General features: G+C 42.5%; 1 protein-coding gene across 9 annotated transcripts in view; it reads left to right on the forward strand.

The window, feature by feature from the left end:
• The first annotated feature begins 479 nt into the window (after positions 1 to 479).
• tle3b (TLE family member 3, transcriptional corepressor b) overlaps positions 480 to 22279 on the forward strand; it is a 32462-nt gene continuing 10662 nt past the window's right edge. Inside the window, exons 1-10 of one of the 9 annotated variants that reach the window (XM_017458801.3) lie at positions 480 to 979; positions 1460 to 1602; positions 2389 to 2489; positions 2635 to 2698; positions 5935 to 5979; positions 14867 to 14929; positions 15470 to 15574; positions 20224 to 20256; positions 21788 to 21992; positions 22177 to 22193. In XM_017458801.3, coding sequence (XP_017314290.2) covers positions 1579 to 1602; positions 2389 to 2489; positions 2635 to 2698; positions 5935 to 5979; positions 14867 to 14929; positions 15470 to 15574; positions 20224 to 20256; positions 21788 to 21992; positions 22177 to 22193 — 657 coding nt within the window. In that variant the 5' untranslated portion in view covers positions 480 to 979; positions 1460 to 1578. The remainder of the gene's footprint in view (positions 980 to 1459; positions 1603 to 2388; positions 2490 to 2634; positions 2699 to 5934; positions 5980 to 14866; positions 14930 to 15469; positions 15575 to 20223; positions 20257 to 21787; positions 21993 to 22176; positions 22194 to 22279) is intronic. The other 8 variants (XM_017458803.3, XM_017458804.3, XM_017458806.3 and 5 more) reach the window with 8 other exon arrangements.

Genomic DNA, 22279 nt, shown 5'->3' on the forward strand with positions numbered 1-22279 from the left:
GCTCTGCGTATGATTTGGCTGATCACTTTTGTGTTGCATCGATCGGTCTTTTGAGCCGTTAATGTCTCCATCCGAATGAATTTGTTCACGCACCATATACGCATTTCCGAGATTTCAGCTTCTGTGGTTAAGATTTCGAACAATCGTATCTCATGTAAGCTGTTTGTCTGAAGGAGAGCAGGGGGGAGGGGAGGGAATATATATATATATATATATATATATATATATATATATATATATATATATATATATATATATATATATATATATATATATATATATATATATAAAGGGGGGGGGGAGAAAGAAGAAGAAGCACGTTTAGATCCAAGATGGCGAACATGAGGTCAGATGTTTACAGTCCAATCAGTGCACAAGGCGGCGGCGTGGCCCACGTGGGGACTCCGCGCTCTGATTGGTGCGTGTAGATAAACTCCTTGCTGAGATCTGATTGGCTGTGGCGCGTCTTTCTCGCGGCAGTTGAATCGTTGTGTCAGTGGGCAGTCTGTGTGTGTGTGGTACGGAGAGTGGTGCGGAGTGGAACCGGGGCGAGAGCTATAGAGCAGGACCAGCGGCGCGTTCCGGTGTGAACTAACTTTCTTTTTTTGGTTTTGTTTTCCTATTTGTTTCGTCGAAAACCTGTTTAAATATACCCCGAATGTCGGATTTGGACTTCGGCTGTTTTTGAGCGACGGTTGGGATCGGGATGAAATTTTTTTGTTGTTGTTTGTCAGAGCGCGAGAAGAAACTCGACAGTTTGAACGAACCTTCTTCGACGGTTGGAGCGGCGCGCGCGTCGGGAAAGGCGTTGCAGCCTTGAGAGAGTGAGGGAGATAAAGAGAGAGAAAGAAAGAAAGAGAGAGAGAGAGTGAGTGAGTGAGTGAGTGTCGTTTCCTCTAACACAGAGTCAGGTCGCGGAGTGTGCACGGTGTGGACGTGTTCCTCACTGCCGGGATCTTGGATTTACTGGAGACAAAAGGTATAACGGATATAATAGGAGGATTGCTGTTTTCTTTCTTTCTTTTTTTCTTTTCTTGGTAGCGAGTTCAGAGCTGTCAGTTCCAGCGTCGTTACACCTATAGACTCCATTCCCCCTTTTATTATCGCTCCTGTTTTACAGCCTGCATCTGGAGATAAACAGCTTTCATTAGAGATCGCTTGTAAATCAGTGATTTGATTCGTGTGACATTGGGGTGCAGTATGAACAGTAATGTGTTGCTACATTTTCTGAAGGCTGTGAGAGTGAAAACAAACCGAGTAACCAACACCAAAAAACAAACAAAAAAAAACAACAACAATTCCCCCAGCAGAAGAGATCGTAGATCTTGTTAGAGATCCTAAGCTCGGAGCTTCCTTCCCATCATTCACCAGTTCAGACTAATTAAACCATACATTAACACTGCTGCAATCCTGCCAACACTGTGTTCTCTTTTCTCTTCGACTGTCTGTTCTCTTCAAGTCGCCCAGAGAGCAGGACTGGGTGGAAGGACACCTCTGGTACCGAGGGGGATCTTGTCCACCTGCTCAGATCTGCCCAAGGCTCCATATCCCCCCAGATCCCACAGGGATACACGCAAGATGTATCCACAGGGCCGGCATCCGGTAAGTAATGGCTCTAAAATGACTCCTCTTTTCCTTCTGATCACCCTTTCCACCATTCAGTGATGTGCACTTGGTCGTGTAAGGCTCCCTTGAGCACAAAGTGCCTCTTTATATCTGTTCTTCACAGCCAGAATAAACAAACGGGGCCTTCTTGTTTGCGCCCGAGTGCACCCCAATTGCCTGATTATGTGCTAAAAAGGAAAGAAAACAAAACAACTCTAGCACCCCGGTGCAGTTTGAGATCACACAATGAGAGGTTACGGTGTCTCTGTGTCGGGCTGGTGAGGATCTGAGACAAGAGACCAGGCAGGGAAGGAGGGAGGGTGTGAAGGGGAGAGAGAGAGAGAGAGAAAGAGAGGGAGAGGGAGGGGGGTGGAAATCAGGTTACAGTTTTTCTCCGAGGCTGTTTAGACGCAGTGACCCGTCTGTGTGACAGAGAACGCTGTTGAGTGATGGCAGCTATTCCCGCCAGCACGAAAACGACCAGCGGGCCGAGCTCCCAGGGAACGCATGGGTGGCTCTGACAGACCACGGCTCAGCCCGCAGATGAAATATAATTTCCCTGAGAATCAGGAAGCATGAAATGTGTTATTGACACCAGCGGCGGTTATTTCCATGAGTCACATTACTCTGTGTGTGTGTGTGTCTGAAACGCAGCCTGTGCACAGGAGCCTAATAGCAAAGATTGGTGTGATTGTTTTGGTAATGGTGGCAGGGTGCAGCCTGGAAGTGTCGCTTGACTTTGTGACAGATTGCGTGAGCGAAAATGATCTTTGGTGTTCGCAGGCGCCTCATCAGCCTGGGCAACCCGGGTTCAAATTCACGGTGGCGGAATCGTGTGACCGGATCAAAGACGAGTTTCAGTTCCTGCAAGCCCAGTATCACAGGTAAACGCCGATCATCATAAATCGTCGCACGCTTATAGAGATAATAAATGCACTGCGTATGGGTTAACGATAATCAGAGATGCACGCTACACTCTTCACGTCTCCTGCGTCAAAGTGCTTGTTCTTTTTCTCCGCTTTGCTTTAGCCTGAAGGTGGAGTACGACAAACTGGCCAACGAGAAGACGGAGATGCAGCGTCACTATGTCATGGTGAGAGCCAGATGTGCTTCTTTTATCAGCGTGTACTCCACAACATCACATCACAACATCACAACACTTCAGATATGCATGCTTTACCAGCCCTTTTTTACCAGACTGATAGTGTATGGGGAGATTGCTGTGATTAGAGGTGTGTGTGTGTGTATTGTGAAAATGGAATAGGTCAGTGTTTGGGATGGGGTGTAATTCACGTAATTCTTCCTTTTCTGAATTGCAAACACAGCAGGTCAGATTGTGAGTTTGTTTCTGCCTGTCTGTAATTTCCCATCATACACGGTGCGCCATACAGACCAGTGTGTCGTCTAGCAAAGTTTCATTTCCAGTCGTTTACAGTAGAAGTTAGGTTGTGTACTTGTGGTTTGACTGGATCAGGTGAAATGCTGGTGGCATCTCAAATGTTTAACACGTGCAAACGGTATTTAAAACCGTATTAAGAAAGGGACAGACCTGCTTTCGGAAAAGAACGTAACAAACTGTACTTTTTTGTTGTTGTTGTTGTTGTTGTTAGGGCGGTACCATCAAACATGGTTTTTTATATTTTTTGTATGTATATCTTACTCTTTTGGGGGGAAAATAATTGAAGGTGCATTACTGGACTGTAAAACCTCATTAAAGGTACACTGCAGCCGCTTTCCCGAGTAAACAAGTTACAAAACATGTACACTTGATGGTACCGCCCCAGCGACGACGAAATGTATACCTTTTTATTTCGAGACTGCTTCTGCTGGAGATTTGTATTTAAAAAAAGAAAAAAAAGTGCAAGGATTTTTAAACAGATAGACAATTACCGTGTCTTTTTAAAAATGTATTTAAATTTTTCCACTTAACACATGCGTTCAAACCCACCCTGTAGTGCTGTTTCATCCTGATCGATCGATTTATTAATGGCTCACCGTTCACCCTTGTTTGGGTTCTCGTGTTTCTGGAAACTCGGGAGCGGCGAGAGGAAAAGCAGTTCCTGCAGTCGGTGATGTAAGAGCAGGCACTGTGTTGGACAGTGTTAACCAGCCTCTCTTATCTTATTTGGCCATGCAAGGATTGACTTGACATACCGGTACTTTTGTTAAATATTATTTTTCGTAGGAATGCAGGGTGAATGTGATAAAGGGCAGTGCTAGATAAACAAGCTGAAGCAGACTGTAGGGGGGGCTTTTTCCTGACGTTCAGAGGATCAGCTGATGTTAGCAGTTGGGGGTGATGGTCATCCTTCTGTCCCACAGATTAGATATTGCTAACTCGGAGGATTGCGTGTTCTACGACACGTCAGTGGCTATAATAATCTTTGTTGTACAGAAGTGCGAATGGAGGGGAGGAGGGATCTAGTCATAAGCCTGTGAGAGTGAATCAGTGTAGGGTTGATGTTAATGAGTGAGTTTGTTTTTGAACAGATCTAAGTGCATGTTAGACAGGTGTTGCATACACTCTCGTACTAATCTAGCATGCAGTGTATACAAGCGCAATCTCTCAAAGGCTTGGCACCGAATAGGGCCGCTGTGATGATGATAATTATGAAGTCACAATATTATGAATTCAAAAAATAATTATGAACGCCCCATTATTAATCCCAGGTGTTCAGGAACAGAAACGAGCACTTTATTATTGAACACTTTGCATTCTTTCAAATGTAGGGGGAAAAAAAAGCCTTCACAGTAAGAGTAGTTAATTTTTTTTAATGATAATTTAATCACATTTAGACTCAGGATGAATATATACAGAAGTTATTGTCACCAGAGTGTGAAACCAAATACAGTTAAAGTGTTTTGAATTGGGAGCTTGCGATGCAAGTCAATAAAAACACACTAATTAGCCAACTTTAGCTAAAGTTCAGAGTGTTGCGGTCGACCGTGTGATTAATAGAGGGCGGCAAATATCGACTAAACGTCACAATTAAAATGCAGTTCATTTTTGTGTTCCTTTTTAGAAAGCACACGTACAGTTAATGACTAATACGTTTTACATGTGGCGGCAAAGAGGTCGTGTGTAAGTAACCTGATGGTCACAAGGTCAAATTCTTTAGTCCTTGAGCAAAACCAATAACGATCAGCTGCTCAGGTTTATGCTGAACATCTGTTCTGGCCTCATTTGTGTGTCACTTTGATTAAGAACATCTACCCAGTGAGTTAATGGAAATGTGATGGGAGCAAAACAAAGCCAAAAAAAAAAAAGGTTTCAAAAGCGTAGCACGAGGTAGATCTAACCTGATGTGTATCTCTGAATCTTCCGGAACATTTCATCCGGGTTCAGATAGCAGCAGGCTGATGGAAAGCATCCGCTGATTGGTTATAGTAGCTGCACTTTAGAACAGATGAGATTGAAAGGCTCACGTGGGGCGAGATCAGATTGCAGTGCGGTCACCTTGAGAGGAGGTGTGGACAAAGTGTGACTCCTTGAGAAACCCTTAGTTTGTGTGTGAACTCTGACTCATAGCAAAACTGAGCGTCTGTATCCGAACAGTAAACAGTACTGCGTGTTCTGACCTGCGGCTGTGTTTGCAACGGCGCACTGTATTGTGTACTATAAATGTCTGTAGTGCCTGACATTTGTAGGATATTAATGGAGTTAAAATTCAAATTCGACACCTCAGGTTTTTGTTGGTCTTAGTGCATCATCTGCAAATGAATTGCGCACTACACATCACGGTGTTCCTCAGTGCAAACACACTAAAGGTACACAAATGACACTGTTTGAAATGCAAACAAGTTCAGGAGTGTTTAGGATGCTCTTGATGGCTTTCGTGAACAATTAGCAGTTGGAGTCTCTTCATATTTTTCTACTTCCTGGTTGACTAGTAGTGGATGGCTGATGTATTAGCAATGCATTATATCTTTGTTTAAAAGAAAGTACTGCTTCCATTTTACTGTCTAGCCTGTCTTATCGTTTTGAAAATGTTGGGCAATAACTCTCATGTTGTGATCATCCGCTTAATTATTCCAAATAATGTGTGTGTACACGCCACAATGATTCATCTGTTGGCAATAAAAGGAAGCACTTTTTTTTTTTTTTTTTTTTTTTTCTTTTCCCCCCGCCATTATTCCTTAAGGCTGTCAATACATAAGTGTAATAAAGCAACAACCTTGGGTGTTGCATGATGCATTGCTAAAGTATTTGTGTCTTTTATTTTCCAGATCCTCTTTGCATTTCTGTCTCAATTATTAGATTTAGATAAGGTGTGTGTGTGTGGGGGACGTGTTTTGTTTCCTTAATCTTATCCATTTCTTGTCTTACAGTATTATGAGATGTCCTATGGACTCAACATTGAAATGCACAAACAGGTATGTGACCCATCCCAACCACAAGCTCTCTTTTCAATTTCATTCATCACACATAATTAATGCTTGTTGTGTAACTGCAGTTGAGCGCCGCAGTGTTTGTGTGCTGACTGAAGTTGAGGTTTAGGAGGTAGGTTAATTATGTGGCGCATGTGAAGAATTACCGGTAATAGATAAACACTTTGTGTAAGAAGGCGTGTTGGGTGATAAAAGTGAAGTGTTACTTTGGAGAGACTTCCACGGCTTAGGGTTAAGCGTGACTTATTTTTTCAGCAGCGTTTAAAATGCGCCATGTGTGTGTTTAAAAAAAGGAAGCAGGTCACGAACGAGTGAGTAGTCGCTAAATTTATTTTACTGTTTTGCACACTATGAAGCTAAGCTCCCATGAAATCTGTTTCCCTATTTTCAGATTTTTATTTTTTTTATTCAGATTTTGGGATTGTTTAACATTTAGTGTAGGCTGAGGTGCTACCTATGCAAGCTGAGAGTACCATTCTTTTATCTGAGAGACTTGAGGTAAAAAGGCTATGGAGCTAACTGAGACTTGAGGTAAAAAGGCTATGGAGCTAACTGAGACTTGAGGTAAAAAGGCTATGGAGCTAACTGAGACTTGAGGTAAAAAGGCTATGGAGCTAACTGAGACTTGAGGTAAAAAGGCTATGGAGCCAACTGAGAGACTTGAGGTAAAAAGGCTATGGAGCTAACTGAGAGACTTGAGGTAAAAAGGCTGTGGAGCTAACTGAGAGACTTGAGGTAAAAAGGCTGTGGAGCTAACTGAGAGACTTGAGGTAAAAGGAAAAACGCTATGGTGCTAATTCAGGCACACGATATGGTGCTTAATTTGTGAGTTAGTAAGTAACAAAGGCTATTCTGCTAACTGAGTGAGTGGTCTGAAGAATGCTATGGTGCTAATTGTTTACAAAATATTTTAAATGTTGAAGTAATCCATCATAAATATCCATTATGATATTTCAGTACCATGATTTAGTCTGTGTTTGCTGCCTCACCAAATTCATAATGCTCTATAGGGGGGGGGAACATCAACCGCGATTATTCTTCAGCTTTATGATGAAGAAAGTAACACAGACCAGAAAGACTGAATGAGGTGAATCAAAACGTGTGCATCTCTCCCACTTTATATATGAAGTATCGCAGGCTTCTGTATTTAGCCTGACTCACTGAGGGGCGTATTGTGTGTCGCACATGCTTTTATGTGATGGTGAAGGATCTGTGTTCTGGCATGAAAAGGAGAAAGAGCTGCAGAAAGAAGACTGCGGTTTCGAGTAAACTAGAGGGATTATTCAGACTGAGTGCCTAAGTGTTGGATATCAGGATCTGCATTACAGTTCACCTGGATTAAATATATGAGGAAATCCTATGGGACGATTCTCTTTCTCTCACCCGCGCTGCTGAATAATGAGGCGTAGAGGCTCAGTTGTTAGGGGCTTTATCACTCTCAATCCAAGACTGCACAAGGTTAATTTTCTCAGGTAAAGATTTAGAACAGCAACGACTAGTCATCAGTCATGGTGTGTGTGTGTGTGTGTGTGTGTGTGTGTGTGTGTGTGAGTGAGATGGCATGAACAGGTACGCTAAGCTCCTCTGTCCAAACCGGGGTGGGGGGGGCTGAAAGTAAACAGCTTAATCGACTGGCCTGTTTGCGAGCTCCCATTATATCAATAAAGTCCAGAGTGAGTAGACCAACACGTTATGTGCACAGGTGTGGATGAGGTGTGGCTGTGCGGCTCTTCTAGTGTGTTCATGAAACTAAAATTCAAGCAGAAAATGGATCTGCATGTTCTGTTAAGTTTGATTTGCGAGCATGCGGATGGGCTTTTCAGTCTGGTCTGGCTATTCGTTATAGCCTCGGGCTAGGTAAAATGGCCGAGCGAGTAGCAGGGCATCATTAAGGAGGATTGTATTGGTCTGAGTGTCAGTAAGAAACTTTAATTATCGTGCCTCATTGAGCTGCCTCGTTACAGCGGCACCCTGCTGCTTCTTGCCACAAAGCCTCCTCGCTCTCTTCGTCTGTTTTCCTGTTTTTGTTCCCACTAACCATCCTTAAAATACCCCTAACTTGTAATTTAAATCATGGAAAGCAGTGTAGAATGACAAATTGTTTGTTTTTAATGTTCAGGAAACTGCTAAAATGGCGCTTGGTAATGACCTTTACCCTTATTAAAAATGCCTGGATCTATGAATATGCCTGTCCCCCTTTGTTTTCCTTCCATATTAAATGGCTGGTTCTTGCTAGCTCACAGCTAGTTCAGCAGCCTATTTAACAGCAGCCAAACCTTTTCATAATACAGCACAACAGCCAGTCTTTTTTTAATTTATTTATTTTTATCAGTAGCTAGCTGGATATCTTAGCACATGGGTTCTGGAGCTCTGGGTACCATGGCACCCTCTAATAACTTGTCTAATGAATGTGATTGGTCCAGAGCTGTTGTCTGTTTTAAAAAAAAAAAAAAAAAAAGTTTTCTAGTTTGAGCAGAAGTTTTTGCTTATCATTTAAGGAGCTCAGAAAGAACATCTGCTTCCTTAAGCGACTCTCTATCAGTGTAGAGAGAGGTAAAGAGAAGTGAAGGGGAGAGAGAAAGAGAGAGCTTGTTCAAATAAATAATTTATTGAAGTTTCCAGGAGTTGTTTGCCAAGGTGATGATGCTCAACTTGTCCGAGAGCCAAAGCAAACGGTCTCAGAATGTGGCAGTCTTCTTTCAGGCCTGTGTGTGTGTGTGTGTGTGTGTGTGTGTGTGTGCGCGCGCACGCACGCACGCACACGTGTTGGTTGCACCATAGGTTTATGTATGCAATGCACAGACCAACTACGAGCTATTGGACGTAAAGCAGACGCTCCTCAGCCGACCGGCTTGCGGACTGGAGGAAGTGGCTGGTTCTTGCGGGTGGCACAGAGTGTTGCGTTGGAGGAAATGGGTATACACCCTGAAGTGAGCACTCCAGAGGGAGAACAAGGGGACCGCATTCACTTGTTTTTTTTGCTTTTGTTTATTACCTAATTGAAAGTGCACTTATTTCTAGCTCTGATTTGGAAACGGTGTGGTGCAGAGATGTGGTATAAATGTACTCTCGGACTAGTGGAGCTTCAACAGTGTACTGAACTGGTGTTAAAGTACAGCTGCAATATGTTGGAGGATATTTAGAATGAAAGATGGTTCTCTCTGCACAGTGACTGCAGCTGTTAAGGATTCATCTTGGCTTAAATGACAAAGTTTTAGGCCTTGAGTAAATAAATACATAATTACCAGTCTGTCAGCAGTGTATTTAACGCTTTGTTAGATATTTAGGCAATCTCAATGACAATTACAGTACTACTATTCGGGTCTTGGCCAGCCACTTTAAGTTTGTCGCAACATACTTTTTCTAAACCCTGTTGGCCCAGTGAATCGTATTCATTTCCTTTATGCACCTATTGGATCCATTCTATCTCTGTGGCTGAGTCTCAGGTAAACTGTTGTTGGGTGGTGTGTGTGTGTGTGTGTGTGTGTGTGTGTGTGTGTGTGTGTGTGTGTGTGTGTGTGTGTGTGTGTGTGTGTGTGTGTGTGTGTGTGTGTGTGTGTGTGTTCTGTATATATTAGTAATTAGGAACTCGTGGACTATGTTTACATGCACATCAGTGTTCAGTATTCAATTCAATGGCAACATTTTGATTATTGTGGAGTCATGTAAATGCCGCAGTCTGATTTCCCGATTCAGATTAAGACTGCTCTACAGTGGCTGAGAAGTCCGAAACAGAACGCAAACATGAAAACAAATTCTAAACACAGCGACAAATCCGAAAACAAAGTCGGACAAAATGGAAAATAAGGTATCTTTTGAGAATGGATTACTTACCGCTGATTGGACGAAACATCTGTGGATCAAAATATACAGGAAGTAAGCATCTTTGTTTTTTGTGCGTTAGTGGACTCCTGTGTTTACTCCAAACCATCTTTGTCCGTAGGGAAACTTTTTTTTTTTTTACATTTTGGAATAAAAGTTTTATATTAGCAAGAAATGAGCGAGTGGAAGGACGTTCATATGAAGTGATTTCGGATATGCTGTTAACATACCATGATATAAAGATTAGCTGGCACTCCCTAAAAACACACCTAAAGGATGCAGGTCTGTTTAGAGGAAAAAATGACTCCCTGTTCAATGGCGTAAGGAGTGCTATGAGAGCAGAGCTGCGTGGACCAGGGGAAACAGCAGAAACACGTGTAGAACGTTACGTGTAGAACGTTGCGTGTAGAACGTGATGTTATGCGGCTGCTGCAAGAAGGGACAGATCAGAGGACGCGTCGTATATTTGTTAAATGTTTATTTTAACCGCAGTATGAACAAAACATAACACATGCACACACGAATTGCACAGCGCCGCAGCTTGCTGTACTTCCTGTATATCTTGATTGACAGTTCTGTTGTCCAGCCAGCCAGCGGTAAGCAATCCATTCGCAAAATATACCTACCTTTTTCCGTTTGTCTGATTTGTTAATGTGTTTTCGGATTTGTCACGGTGTGTTTCTAGTTTTTGTTTTCATATGTGTGTTTCTGTTTTGTATTTCTCGGCCACCGTACTATTCGGATTCCCACCCCTGGAATATGCCTGTTTTAATCGGAAATTTGTTGCATGTAAACGCCATATTCAGAAAATCCACTGAGCGGAGATGTATGCGCATGCTCAGTCCGCTAGGAACTGTGGGTGCTAACAGATGCTTAGCTATAGGCTAGGTAACTCGGGCAGACTTACACCAGCCATGTATACAGGAATATTCCGATGCCTGTACGCATATAAACCTCGTATGCGGAATATGAATGAATACAACCCGAATATAGACCTTAAACGGAAATTGTGCATGTGCACACTGTCATTTAGAATTTTATTATTTTTATTTTTTGCTGTGTTTCAGGAGCGTAAGTTTCAAATTCTATATTTCGGTGAGAGGATGGCTGATTTTTAGGTGTGTTTTGGGTAGCTTGAGAAAAATATTAAAATCAAGCTGAGTAATGCATTTTTAAAAAGGTGAAAATGTTTTCGCTGTACTGTAACTTTAATCTAGGTTCCTCGCTGGCATGAATGTTTTACTAGTTGGCATGGAAACCTGCCGACCGGGAAGTTTCATCTCTGACTAGCTGTCTAATGTTACACAATCGTGTGTGTAAACAATACCTCTGACATTGCCACGGTTTCCGCACATGCATTCATGTGCACGCTCTGAAATATTGTTAATGCTTATTAAATAAGTGTTTAGGTCCTGAACAGGTTCATTTTAAATCAGTTTTATGGAGCGAGTCAAAAGAATCGGCGATTTTGCTGACGTGTTTTAATACACGGACGTTCTCCTTCGGTATGTTAATGAGCCGGGACAGAGTTCGGTATATTGTGCATGTTGCAGTGGATTGAAATTGTAATGAGGTTTTAAATGAGTCTGGCCTTTCTGCTTTAATATAGTGTGTGTTTATTTATTTATTTATTTATTTTATTTATTTTATTTATGCTGTTGAGATGTGCGTGTGCGGTTTCAGCAGCATCTGGCTGGTTTCTCTGCCTGTCCCAGTTGGGCCAGTTGGGTTGTGACCCTTGGCCTCGCTCCCAGGAGATGAGCGCTCAGGGAAACACAGACGTCAATAAACTGTTAGAGCTTAGGATTTGCTGCACATTAACAATGGCCTAAGAAGAGCAGTGATCTCCTCCCCACTCACACATCATCACTGCTCAATACGGTCTTTCTGCCTCGGGCCAGAGGGGATTAGAGATGCGGGGGTGGGGCTCTCTCTCTCTCTCTCTCTCTCTCTCTCTCTCTCTCTCTCTCTCTCTCTCTCTCTCTCTCTCTCTCTCTCTCTCTCTCTCTCTCTCTCTCTCTCTCTCTGTGTGTGTGTGAGAGCGAGTGGGATAACAGTTGTTTACAGGTGTTAAATATACTTATTAAAAATTAGTTAATCATGGTGGGTCTTTTTTTTTTTTTTTTAAATCAAACGTTTGTGTGCATGCATTGATTCATTTGAGTGGTGTTGCTTCAGTCCCTTGTTGTTGTGGCCCATATTTAATCCTCATCAGTGTCTCCATCCACTCGGCTAACGCCAGTAGCAACAAGCAAATGGCTCCCTGTTTGCCCTGACACGGCCGTGTGTGTGTGTGTGTGTGTGTGTGTGTGTGTGTGTGTGTGTGTGAGAGAGAATGAGTGAGTGAGGGAGAGTGCTCTTCACGGGGTGCTAGACAGCTCTGAGCACCTGGAATTGTGAAGCCGAGCAAAAAGCCTCCTCAGCGCTCAAGGGCTCTGTTTTCACAGCCCTATTTTTTATCGCACCGCGTGACGGAGCGGCACTAAAAGCTTTCAACACGCCTCGATGGAAATGGCCACTGAATGAGGAACTCGGCACCTACCCATAAGCCCTTTCTTCCTCCGCGCGTTCACGCACCACAGAATGAAAATCGCAAGGAGGGAACAGTTATTACCGCTTCCTCACAAGACTGTTGATATCTCGCTGTGTACAGTAGCAGTAAACGGAAATTAAGTAAATAAAGTAAACGGTGGAGGAAATCGACCCTACCGTCTCGGTTTTTCTAGCTGTTAAGCATATTCTAGCTGTTCTGCAGCCTTTAGTATGACTTCAGCGTGATGCCTTCAGCTTGTGTGACTGATTATTTTCTCATTTGCATCAATGGCCTTGATATGATGCAAATTTTATGGAAAGTAGTTACATTTGAGGAGCTCGTCCAACATTTTTCAACCTAATCTCAATCTATCTGTCATGGGTGAGCAATTGGCATCGAGAACGACTTCAGTGGTCCCTGTGGACCCTGTTTACTCCAAACATAGTGTTCTACTGAATGTGACTATGTAACGCAAAACAACCATTAACTGCTACGCGTAACAATAACAGTCTTCATCCTCTTGCCAGAGTTCTTCTGCGGTCTTATTCAAGTCATGGCCACTGCGGTTTAATATTAAAAAACAAGAACAAAACAAACAAAAAAAAACCCCCACATGCTATCCATGTAGAATAAGACTACAGCTAGAACCACAAATTCATCCTTAGTGGAAAGAATAAATGGGGAGGGGAGTAGTCCCATGTCTGAAAGATTTTACAGAGTAATTTACAAGTAACCTACAAAATAATACACTTTCACATAAGTCTTAATTAGTTGCCATTAGGCTTCCGTTATAAGTGAATTTTGTATAAAAATGTCTCTTGCTATTCCAGGAATTATTGTTTGTTTATTTATTTATTTTCCCCCTCAGTACAAGGAAATTATTTAAAATTTGTTGCCATGGGGAGATCTGTGAGCGAATCAGTCAAATGCCGGATTGTTCTCGTAAGTGTGCCATTAAAAGTGCTCTTGTTAAAGCAGGCGAATCTGTAATAGGAGAAAACCCTAATGTGAATGCGTCTCTGCTTGTGCCTTAGATTTAGGGTTGCATGCGTAGCCATGCGTTAGCTAGTGCACAATACAAAGTGTGTGTGAGTGTGAAAGTCATCCAGTGTTATAGATCATGGGGGGGGGGGATCAGCTCTTGTTAGTGTTACCAGCTTGTCCTATTGGATCGTACACCCCCTTATTGAAGAGCCGTCGCTCCCCTCATCTCCCTCCTTCCCTCGACCCGTTTATCCGCATTAATTGGCTGAGTTGATCTGACGGACAGGCTGAAAATCCGTTTTAATGACCCGCCACTGTGTGCATAATATGATTTCGCTGCCTGCTCTGGTCAAACAGAGCTCCAATTTCCATAATGATCTTGGAGCGGGATAGGGCCAGCTCAGTTGCTGGGGCAACATGGGAGAGCGGCTCAGGAATGGAGGCACTGAGGCTCAAAAGGGGGATGTGGAGGGGTGTGTGTGTGTGTGTGTGTGTGTGTGTGTGTGTGTGTGTGTGGGGCACTCAGTGTTCATGAGGTGCCATGGAGCTGTGTGTTTGTGTTTGTGTGTGTGTGTGTGTGTGTGTGAGACAGGCTGTGCTTGATAGACTTTGTGTGTGATTGAGTGGGCACCTCTCAGGCTGACACACACCCCACTCCCTTCTTCCTGACTCCATAGAGACTCCTCGAGCAGCAGGACAGGGTCAGCACCCTCCCACAATCCCACAGGGCAAACGGGCCGAGAAATGAGCGGAATGTGACGGGGAGAGAAAGAAAAGGGTTTCTCTCCTGCCTCACCTGCTGGGCCATCTGCTCTGTCCTATAATCAATTTGTTCACCGCGTCGCTTTTCATCCGCCCTCTGACACACTCATATCTCTCTCTCTCGCACGCATCCCCCACCCTCCCTCTAAGCGCCACCTTTTCTCTCCCTCCTTCCATCTTCTCTCCCTTCTCTCGTGCCTTTTCCTCCTTTAATCCTCCATCCTTGTGTCCACGAGGTTCACGCCAGACCGTGCATGTGGAATATAGGGGAATTGGGAAATGATAATTGTTCAGCATTACCGTCATTTATCTCGCAGCCCCAAATCAGCATTAGCATATTTCAGCATCTTAATGAAATAATCTGTCTAGGTAATGAGGGAGAGCTGTGGAGACGACGCCAGATGCTCCTGTGCATTTCCCTCGATCTCGCTCTCTTGCTCTGTGTGTTTGCGTGTGTGTGTGCGCGTAGATGTGTGTGAGATCCCCCTCTTCCTCCAACCAGATGGGCAGAAGGGCTCGAGGCCCAGCCAGCCACGTTTGACGCCTTTTGGAGAAGCACATTAGCCCTGGTGCATGTTTTGGACTGGGTTGATGTAATCTTGCAGTGGAGACTGTTATTGTGGCTGATGATGCAATAGAGGTTAACTTCTTGCCAGTCAGCTGAGATGTTCACAGTTTTGTCTTTTAGGAGGTAAAACAGTGAGGTATGATTTTTAACAACTGTTTCATCAATTCTTTTGTAATGTTTTTTTTTCCCTTTTTTTCTTTCAGACTGAGATTGCAAAGCGCCTCAATGCAATTCTTGCTCAAATCATGCCTTTTCTGTCACAAGAGGTAAATGCATGTTTCACTTCCTTAACTGTAGTAGTCCTATATCCTTAAAGTCACCCTAAACCTGTATTGTAGGCCATCGTAGTATTATTTATTTTACTTATTTATTTATTCATTCTATATTTAACAATAAATGGCTTAATGTGGTATGTCCATGTGTTGAATAAACTCACAAAATCAGCCATATATGAGTCTATAGAGTATCTGACAAGGAGAATACTGCTTTAGGAATTTTTTCTTTTCTTGCTGAAGCAGTGAAATAATGAAACATGTTTGAATGCTGAGGCTGATGGACTCTTTTGTTTTGTGATGTAATAACACTTGTGCTCACTGTCACCGTTTCTTAAACTGATTCCTTTGCCATGTTTTGACCATTAACACATTATTTGTTTATTTAAATTGTGGGTGACTTTAACCATACCCGAGATCCCTCTTTATGAACGATGTAGAGGAGAAATGCTGATGCTCAGCTCGTCCTTGCCGAAATGTTAATCCATTTATTATTTTTTTTTTCCCTCCTCTCTTTGCCTTCCTCTCCCGCAGCACCAACAGCAGGTAGCGCAGGCTGTTGAGCGTGCTAAGCAAGTGACAATGACCGAGCTGAATGCCATCATCGGGGTACGTGGACTTCCCAATCTGCCTCTCACCGTGTGTATACCCCTCTTACTCCTTCATTTGGCCAGGGCTTGGGGTAAATCCGCACTCCCTACACTGACCTCGCACTGAACCGAGTAAAACGTTTCGTCAAGGCCCTAACAGGCTTATTAACATCCTGTGTCCTTTATAGCTTGACTTGGCTCGCTCCGGATAAAACTGTATTTTTGATTGTTAGTTACTCCGGCTGTTTTGTTAACGACACAGCTCGCAGCAGGATTGATTTGGGTTGATCTCATAAATTGAAATGAACGTAAAGGTCCATATTTAGTCAGTCATGGTCAGAGTGTGGATTTCAGTGTTGTGCAGATTTGCCCTGGTCATTAGTGGTCTGATTTTTATTTAAATTTTAATTTATTATTGTTTTTATTATTTGTAACATGTGATGTAATGTGTTGAAGCCATGTTTAATTTGTGCCATCACCATTTTTCTCAGAATGTCTTATCGTGTGATTATAATTTACTTTGCGGTTCTATTTGAGGTGTGTGTGTGTGTGTGTGTGTGTGTGTGTGTGTGTGTGTGTGTGTGTGTGTGTGTGTGTGTGTGTGTGTGTGTGTGTGTGTGTGTGTGTGTGTGTGTGTGTGTGTGTGTGTGTGTGTGTGTGTGTGTGTGTGTGTGTGTGTGTGTGTGTGTGTGTGTGTGTGTGTGTGTGTGTGTACGCGCGCTTGGAACAGGTTGGGAACCGGATGGTTGGGGAGGTGTTCCAGATGATCTTGTGTATTTACAGAGATGGAACACATAACAGGGGTTTAACAGGAAGTTGAATTCGCAGGAATTGATCTCGGGCTTGAAGTCTCTGATGAAATCAACATTAATAATATAACGTGCTGAGACGGTTCAAGGAACAGCCACAAATATAGTGTACAGTTTTCCTCTCACTCTAGATGTAGTCGTTCGGCCCAGACACGTGACCAAGTGTTTGGTTTAAACCGGTAATGTCGGACTTTTATTAGTCGTTAGGCTTCCTTTACTCCATTAGAAGATTGTTGCTGTTACCAAAATGTTTTTGGGTGACTTGGGCATCCATTACTTGCTGACATCCCTCATATCTCCAGTGTTCGAGGTGGAATTATTTCAGAAATCTGGACATTGCTTAAATGTGGAAAATAATTTTTTTAAAAAAAATGCTATTTGAAGTAATAAGAGAGAGGGCGTGTATTCATGATCAATATTTTATGGGAGACTTCATTTAAGTCATATTGTTGGATAAACTACTTTTATCTTCTTTAGCCTCATAGAAACCGACATTGGACATCAACTGTGTCTTGGCTGATGTATTACATTTTGGCTAAATGCAAAAATTGTTTGCTATTCTTTAAAAAAAAAAAAAAAAAAAAAAAAAAACCTGGAAGAAGTTTTTAGGGGTAGTGTAAACACCACCCTGTGTTCATTTCTGACATAATGAGATGATTGAAAGGCCAAGGGTGACAGATGCAAAAACAACGCCGGCTCCTCCAATTCATTGACCTTTACAATTACAGGCCGCCGTGTGCGGCTTTCATCTGTTCGAGCTTCAGTCTATTTTAGGGTTGAGATGACGGTGGTGAGTAGTGAGGGAATAGTGGGAGGTTAGAGTGACTGATCTCTCTGTGATTAGTCCACTTGGGGTTAAGGCGGCCCACGAGGCCTCTCTCTGATTCAGGCCTTGGGCCAGCTCGAGCCAGATATCGGAATTCAATTAAAGCAAATGAGCCAAGACTCTGACCCCCATTTTCAAGGTAATTGCTTCCTCCAGTCCAGCTGAATGCAACTGTCCAGAGGACCGCACCATTTAGCAGACGGCCATTCAGCAGAGCAGCTTGGAGAAATGGGGTTTGGTGGGGTGGGGGTAGTACGGGGGTGTTTCGGTGTGTGTGTGTGTGAGTGAGAGCAGTTTAATGCAACTGCTCACACACACTTGTCCTCAGTGTCTCCTTGTTATTCTGATGGCTGAAAAATAGGGGGAGGCAGTCAGGCAGAAACATAGTACACACACACACACACTCTCTCTCTAGTGTGCGCACACACACCGGTTGGAAAAACAAGCTTTTATTTGTTGGATAAAGAGATGGCAAAAGATCAATCTGTGCCCTGGCAGTGAGTGGGAGAGGAAAGGGAGGGGTGATGGGGTCATTAAAGATTCACTGGTAATCGGGAGCCAGCAGCATTTGGCACGAACACACACACACACACACACACACACACACACACACACACACACACACACACACACACACACACACACACACACACACACACTGAGGTGAGAGTGAGACTGGGAGAGGGAGGAGGTGTAAAGAAGCATGGAAACGAAAAATTGAAAGGGAAGTGGAGAGGAAAGCAGGAGGCAGCAGGCATAGAGATACAGCGAAGGAATGAAAGAGAGGAAATATGCGTTCGGTTTGTTTTCTGTGATTATTCCAGAAGGTTTCCCTCGCACTGCGTCGGAGATCTAACAGAAAGCTGTCTATCCGCTTAGCAATTTTCAATATCCAAATAGTACCCAAGCACTTATTTTAATAGATTTCCCCATTTAAGGGGTGAAAATGTCAGAAATGTCATTTTCCCCCTACAAATTCTATAAGCAAATTCTATAAACTTCTTTGGTTTAAACATAAAGGGGGAAGTCAGAGGTGTGTGTGTGTGTGTGTGTGTGTGTGTGTGTGTGTGTGTGTGTGTGTGTGTGTGTGTGTGTGTGTGTGTGTGTGTGTGTGTGTGTGTGTGTGTGTGTGTGTGTGTGTGTGTGTGTGTGTGTGTGTGTGTGTGTGTGTGTGTGTGTGGTGCGCGTTATATTCATATATTTTATATTCATTATATTTCGTTCATGATTCTGCTCTGAATATAATGCTATTCATAACTCTTCAGTATTAAATGTGTACAGTAGTATTTCATTATTTTTTTTTTATTGCTGCTGTAGAGCTTTTTGTTTCCAAAAACACACGTTATGTGCAAATTGACATTATTTATCGAGCACCTTGAATGATTGAAGTTTGGATTAAACCCATTTCATCCAAGTGACCCATTTAACAGGCTGATTTACTATAAGACCATAATGGAGTAACTTTATTAACATGGCATGTTCAGCACTGTAGTAGTAATAATAATAATAATAATAATAATAATAATAATAATAATAATAATAATAATGAGGCCTCTGCTTCACTTTGAGAAGCACTGTTGTAGGTAAGTGGTCTGATCTCATTGTATTTGCACCCTAAATCTCAAAGCACTGTTGGCTTTCTCAGATTCTTCTCTATTCATGGCTGTCTTTGTGGGTTTTTTTTTTTTAATGCAGTGACCATATCATTAACATTGTTAAACACTGCAGACTTATTTACACATGGGTGTACACCCATTCTCCCTCTCGCTCTCACTCACACACACCCACACCTGTTTGAACAGCCAAATTCATGCCACAGTGGTTATGTTATTATAGCCAATGTAAATGGTTTCTTCTTTACACTTATCGTCCAACACGTCCCCTGTATGTAAATCAGCCCAGGTTGTGTTATTGCCGTGGTCTTTGTTGTAAAGAGGAACCCCGCACTCTCTTTGCATGCTGTTGCTTCACATTTGGGTTTCAAATTCAGATTTCCATAGTAGCCAACAAGCCGATTTGACTCTCTGATAACACAGCCCTTTGTTTTACATACGATGGGCAATAAGGTGGGAAGCATTATCTCAGGATAAGGTGTGTCACTGGGGTAAAAACTAAATATATTTAGCTACTGTACATGTACACTGCACATGCAGTAGTATTTAAGGTCCCTCTGTTATGATGTCACATCATGTAAGTTTATTATCCATCAACCATGTGTAATGTTTATTGTACACTACATTTCGGTAATAATGGGGAAATTACCGTTTAATGTCAATCACTTTGGACCCTGGCTTATGCACCCCCTTTTTTTTTTTCTTTCTTTCTTTTCTCTTTCTTCCCCTTGTCCACCTGACACAGAGCAATGACTCAGCTGACAGTGTTTTCCTGATTGACAAAATTATCACGTTTAGAAGCCAGAGATCCTCATGTAGGCTATAGGGATGCATCAAGGTGCAAAAAAAGAAGTGATTAAAACTTGGCATTGAATCAATATAGAAGCAAATCTTGAGGTTATTTAATGGTGTGAATCTCCAGATACCTCATGATTCAGTTTGGTTTTGTGTCAGTGACTAGATGTGGTGATAAAGCTAAAAAAACAAAATCATTGCTTATGCATCTTGATGCAGCTCATTAAAAAAATAAATAAAAGTCTAGTATATGTGTGTGTGTGTGTGTGTGTATATATATATATATATATATATATATATATATATATATATATATATATATATATATATATATATATATATATATATATATATATATATATATATATATATATAGGAAAGTGTAACTTTATTGATTTGATTTTTGATTTCTTTTATTTTAAAGAGTAATGCTGGGTTTAACACTAGGCCTTTTCGTCAGTGCCGTATGTTGTTTATGACCGTTTTGATCAGAAAAGTTGACCTTTTACAAGAAAACTGTGTGTAACGTTTAAAATGTGCCGTGATGTTTCATGCGTCACGACAGAATCGTGGTGCATCCAGAAATGTATGATATGTACAGGTAACGAGTGTGTAGCTAAATGTCTGAGTGTCTTTTCATCTTCATCTTCCACAGCAACAGGCCCATGCCGTCTATCCCGCTCTGATGGTCAGTGTTTAAGAGCGCTTTGTGCAGATGAGTGTGTGCATGTACTGCAGGAGGCTTGATCCATTTGAGATGCTGCTCTAACAGTTGCTTTGTGTGTTTTATGAAGTGTGTGTGTGTGTGTGTGTGTGTGTGTGTGTGTGTGTGGTATGAGTTTGAGGAAGTACTAGCTTAACTCACAACTGACGTTCATGTAATGACTGAAATGTCTTGTGTTCTTCCCACTGCTGTGTGTGTGTGTGAGAGAGATCTTTATTAGCCTTAATACTGTTACACAGCATTGTTTGATGATTATTTCTTTATTTTGCTATGTGTCTCTCCAGAGGGAGGTGATGCATCTGTAATGAGGCAGTTTTATGATTCTTATAGTGCAGAACTCATTAACAACTCCCACTGCACGATAGTTGTCCTTTTCTCTCGCTCTCTCTCACACGCGCACTTTCTCTTTGTCTTCTCCCATCTTTTTCTCTCCCCATCATTACCTCTCTCCTTCTCACTCGTAAACAGGGACTATTTCGTTCCGGCCACATTATTGATGACTGAATTAACAAGAACACAATGTAGCAGCTAATTACCCGTTGTTAAATAGGCGTGGCGAGGAGTTTAGACCTCTTTCTTCACCCCCCCCCCCCCCCCCCCCCCCCCCCAATTTGCACCTGGTTTCCAGCACAGTTTGATTTTCTTGTTCTAGCACACCTGATTCAATTCATCAATTAATTATGGGTTTGAGTTGTTTCTGGGATGAGTTACAGTCTTTATGTGGGGGTTTATTTATTTATTTATTTTTTATTTATTTTTTTAAACATTTCTCAATCAGTGCTCAGATATGACTGTATAAATCACGCTTTCTTTCTTTCTTTATTTGTTTATTTATTTATTTATTTATTGATTGATTGCTGTGTGTATGGATTGACATGATTTACACCTTTAACATACTTTATCGACCATCCAGCTGATGTATTGCTAACAGTGTATGCTGGAATACAGCGCTTCTGGACATGTACCCGCGAATCCATTTTCCACTGACAAGGTGCTTAAACTCGAACTCAGAACTGAGTTAGGGGCTTGGGGATCGTGTTCTTTTGTTACCAATGACCCAGGAGTTATTATATAAAAGACATGAACAGTGCAGGGGATTTTTATCGATTATTGATTTACGTTACAAGCGTAAATCAGCGCGAAGGTTAATTCTAACTAAAAGGAATAATAGAAACGTGACAAGCATCCTATGTGTAAGAATCGAAGCTTGTTGAAGTCCTGAATATTGCATTCTCATATTCTGATTGCAAAACTGTTTAGCTAGTTCTTTTTAAAAGGTTCCCTGAAGCTTCACCTTGTGAGTGGAAAAGGAGGTTTGATCTAAAGACTAATACGTGTCAGGGTGTGTGTGTGTGTGTGTGTGTGTGTGTGTGTGTGTGTACATGTGTGCTTCCTCCTGTAGCATTTAGTGTCTCTACCTTTTTCCCAGCAACCCACTTGGACTTTTTTTTTGTGTCTTTGTGTATGTGTGTGTGTGTGCGCGCTTTTCCCACAGCAGCAGCAGCTCCAGGCTCAGCACCTCTCTCATGCGGCACATGGTCCTCCTGTCCAGCTGCCCCCTCACCCCTCAGGCCTGCAGCCCCCTGGCCTTCCCCCAGTCACAGGCTCTGGATCTGGCCTGCTCACGCTCGGAGCTCTGGGAAATCAGGCGCACTTACCGGTCAAAGACGAGAAGAATCATCACGATCTGGAGCACAGAGGTACGCACACATGCATAGGTTATTGAAGATTAAAAGAAGAAATCCTATAAAGGTTGAATCTGTACTGACTTTTTCTTTTTTTTTTTTTTTTCTTCTTCTTCTGTCCTCTTGTTGCCTCCGGAAATCGCATCCTCCCTTTTCTCCTGATGTTCCTCCTCCTCTTCCTCCGTGGGTGCGGTTGCAGACCGGGAGTCGAGCACGGTGAGTGTGACGAGGGCATCAGCTTGACATTGACTCTGAGCCGCGCTGTTTGCTGATGGCGGCTCTTTGCGTGGCATTAGAGAGCC

The sequence above is a fragment of the Ictalurus punctatus genome, chromosome 27 (assembly GCF_001660625.3).
Source record: "Ictalurus punctatus breed USDA103 chromosome 27, Coco_2.0, whole genome shotgun sequence".
In the NCBI taxonomy this organism is placed as follows: Eukaryota; Metazoa; Chordata; class Actinopteri; order Siluriformes; family Ictaluridae; genus Ictalurus; species Ictalurus punctatus.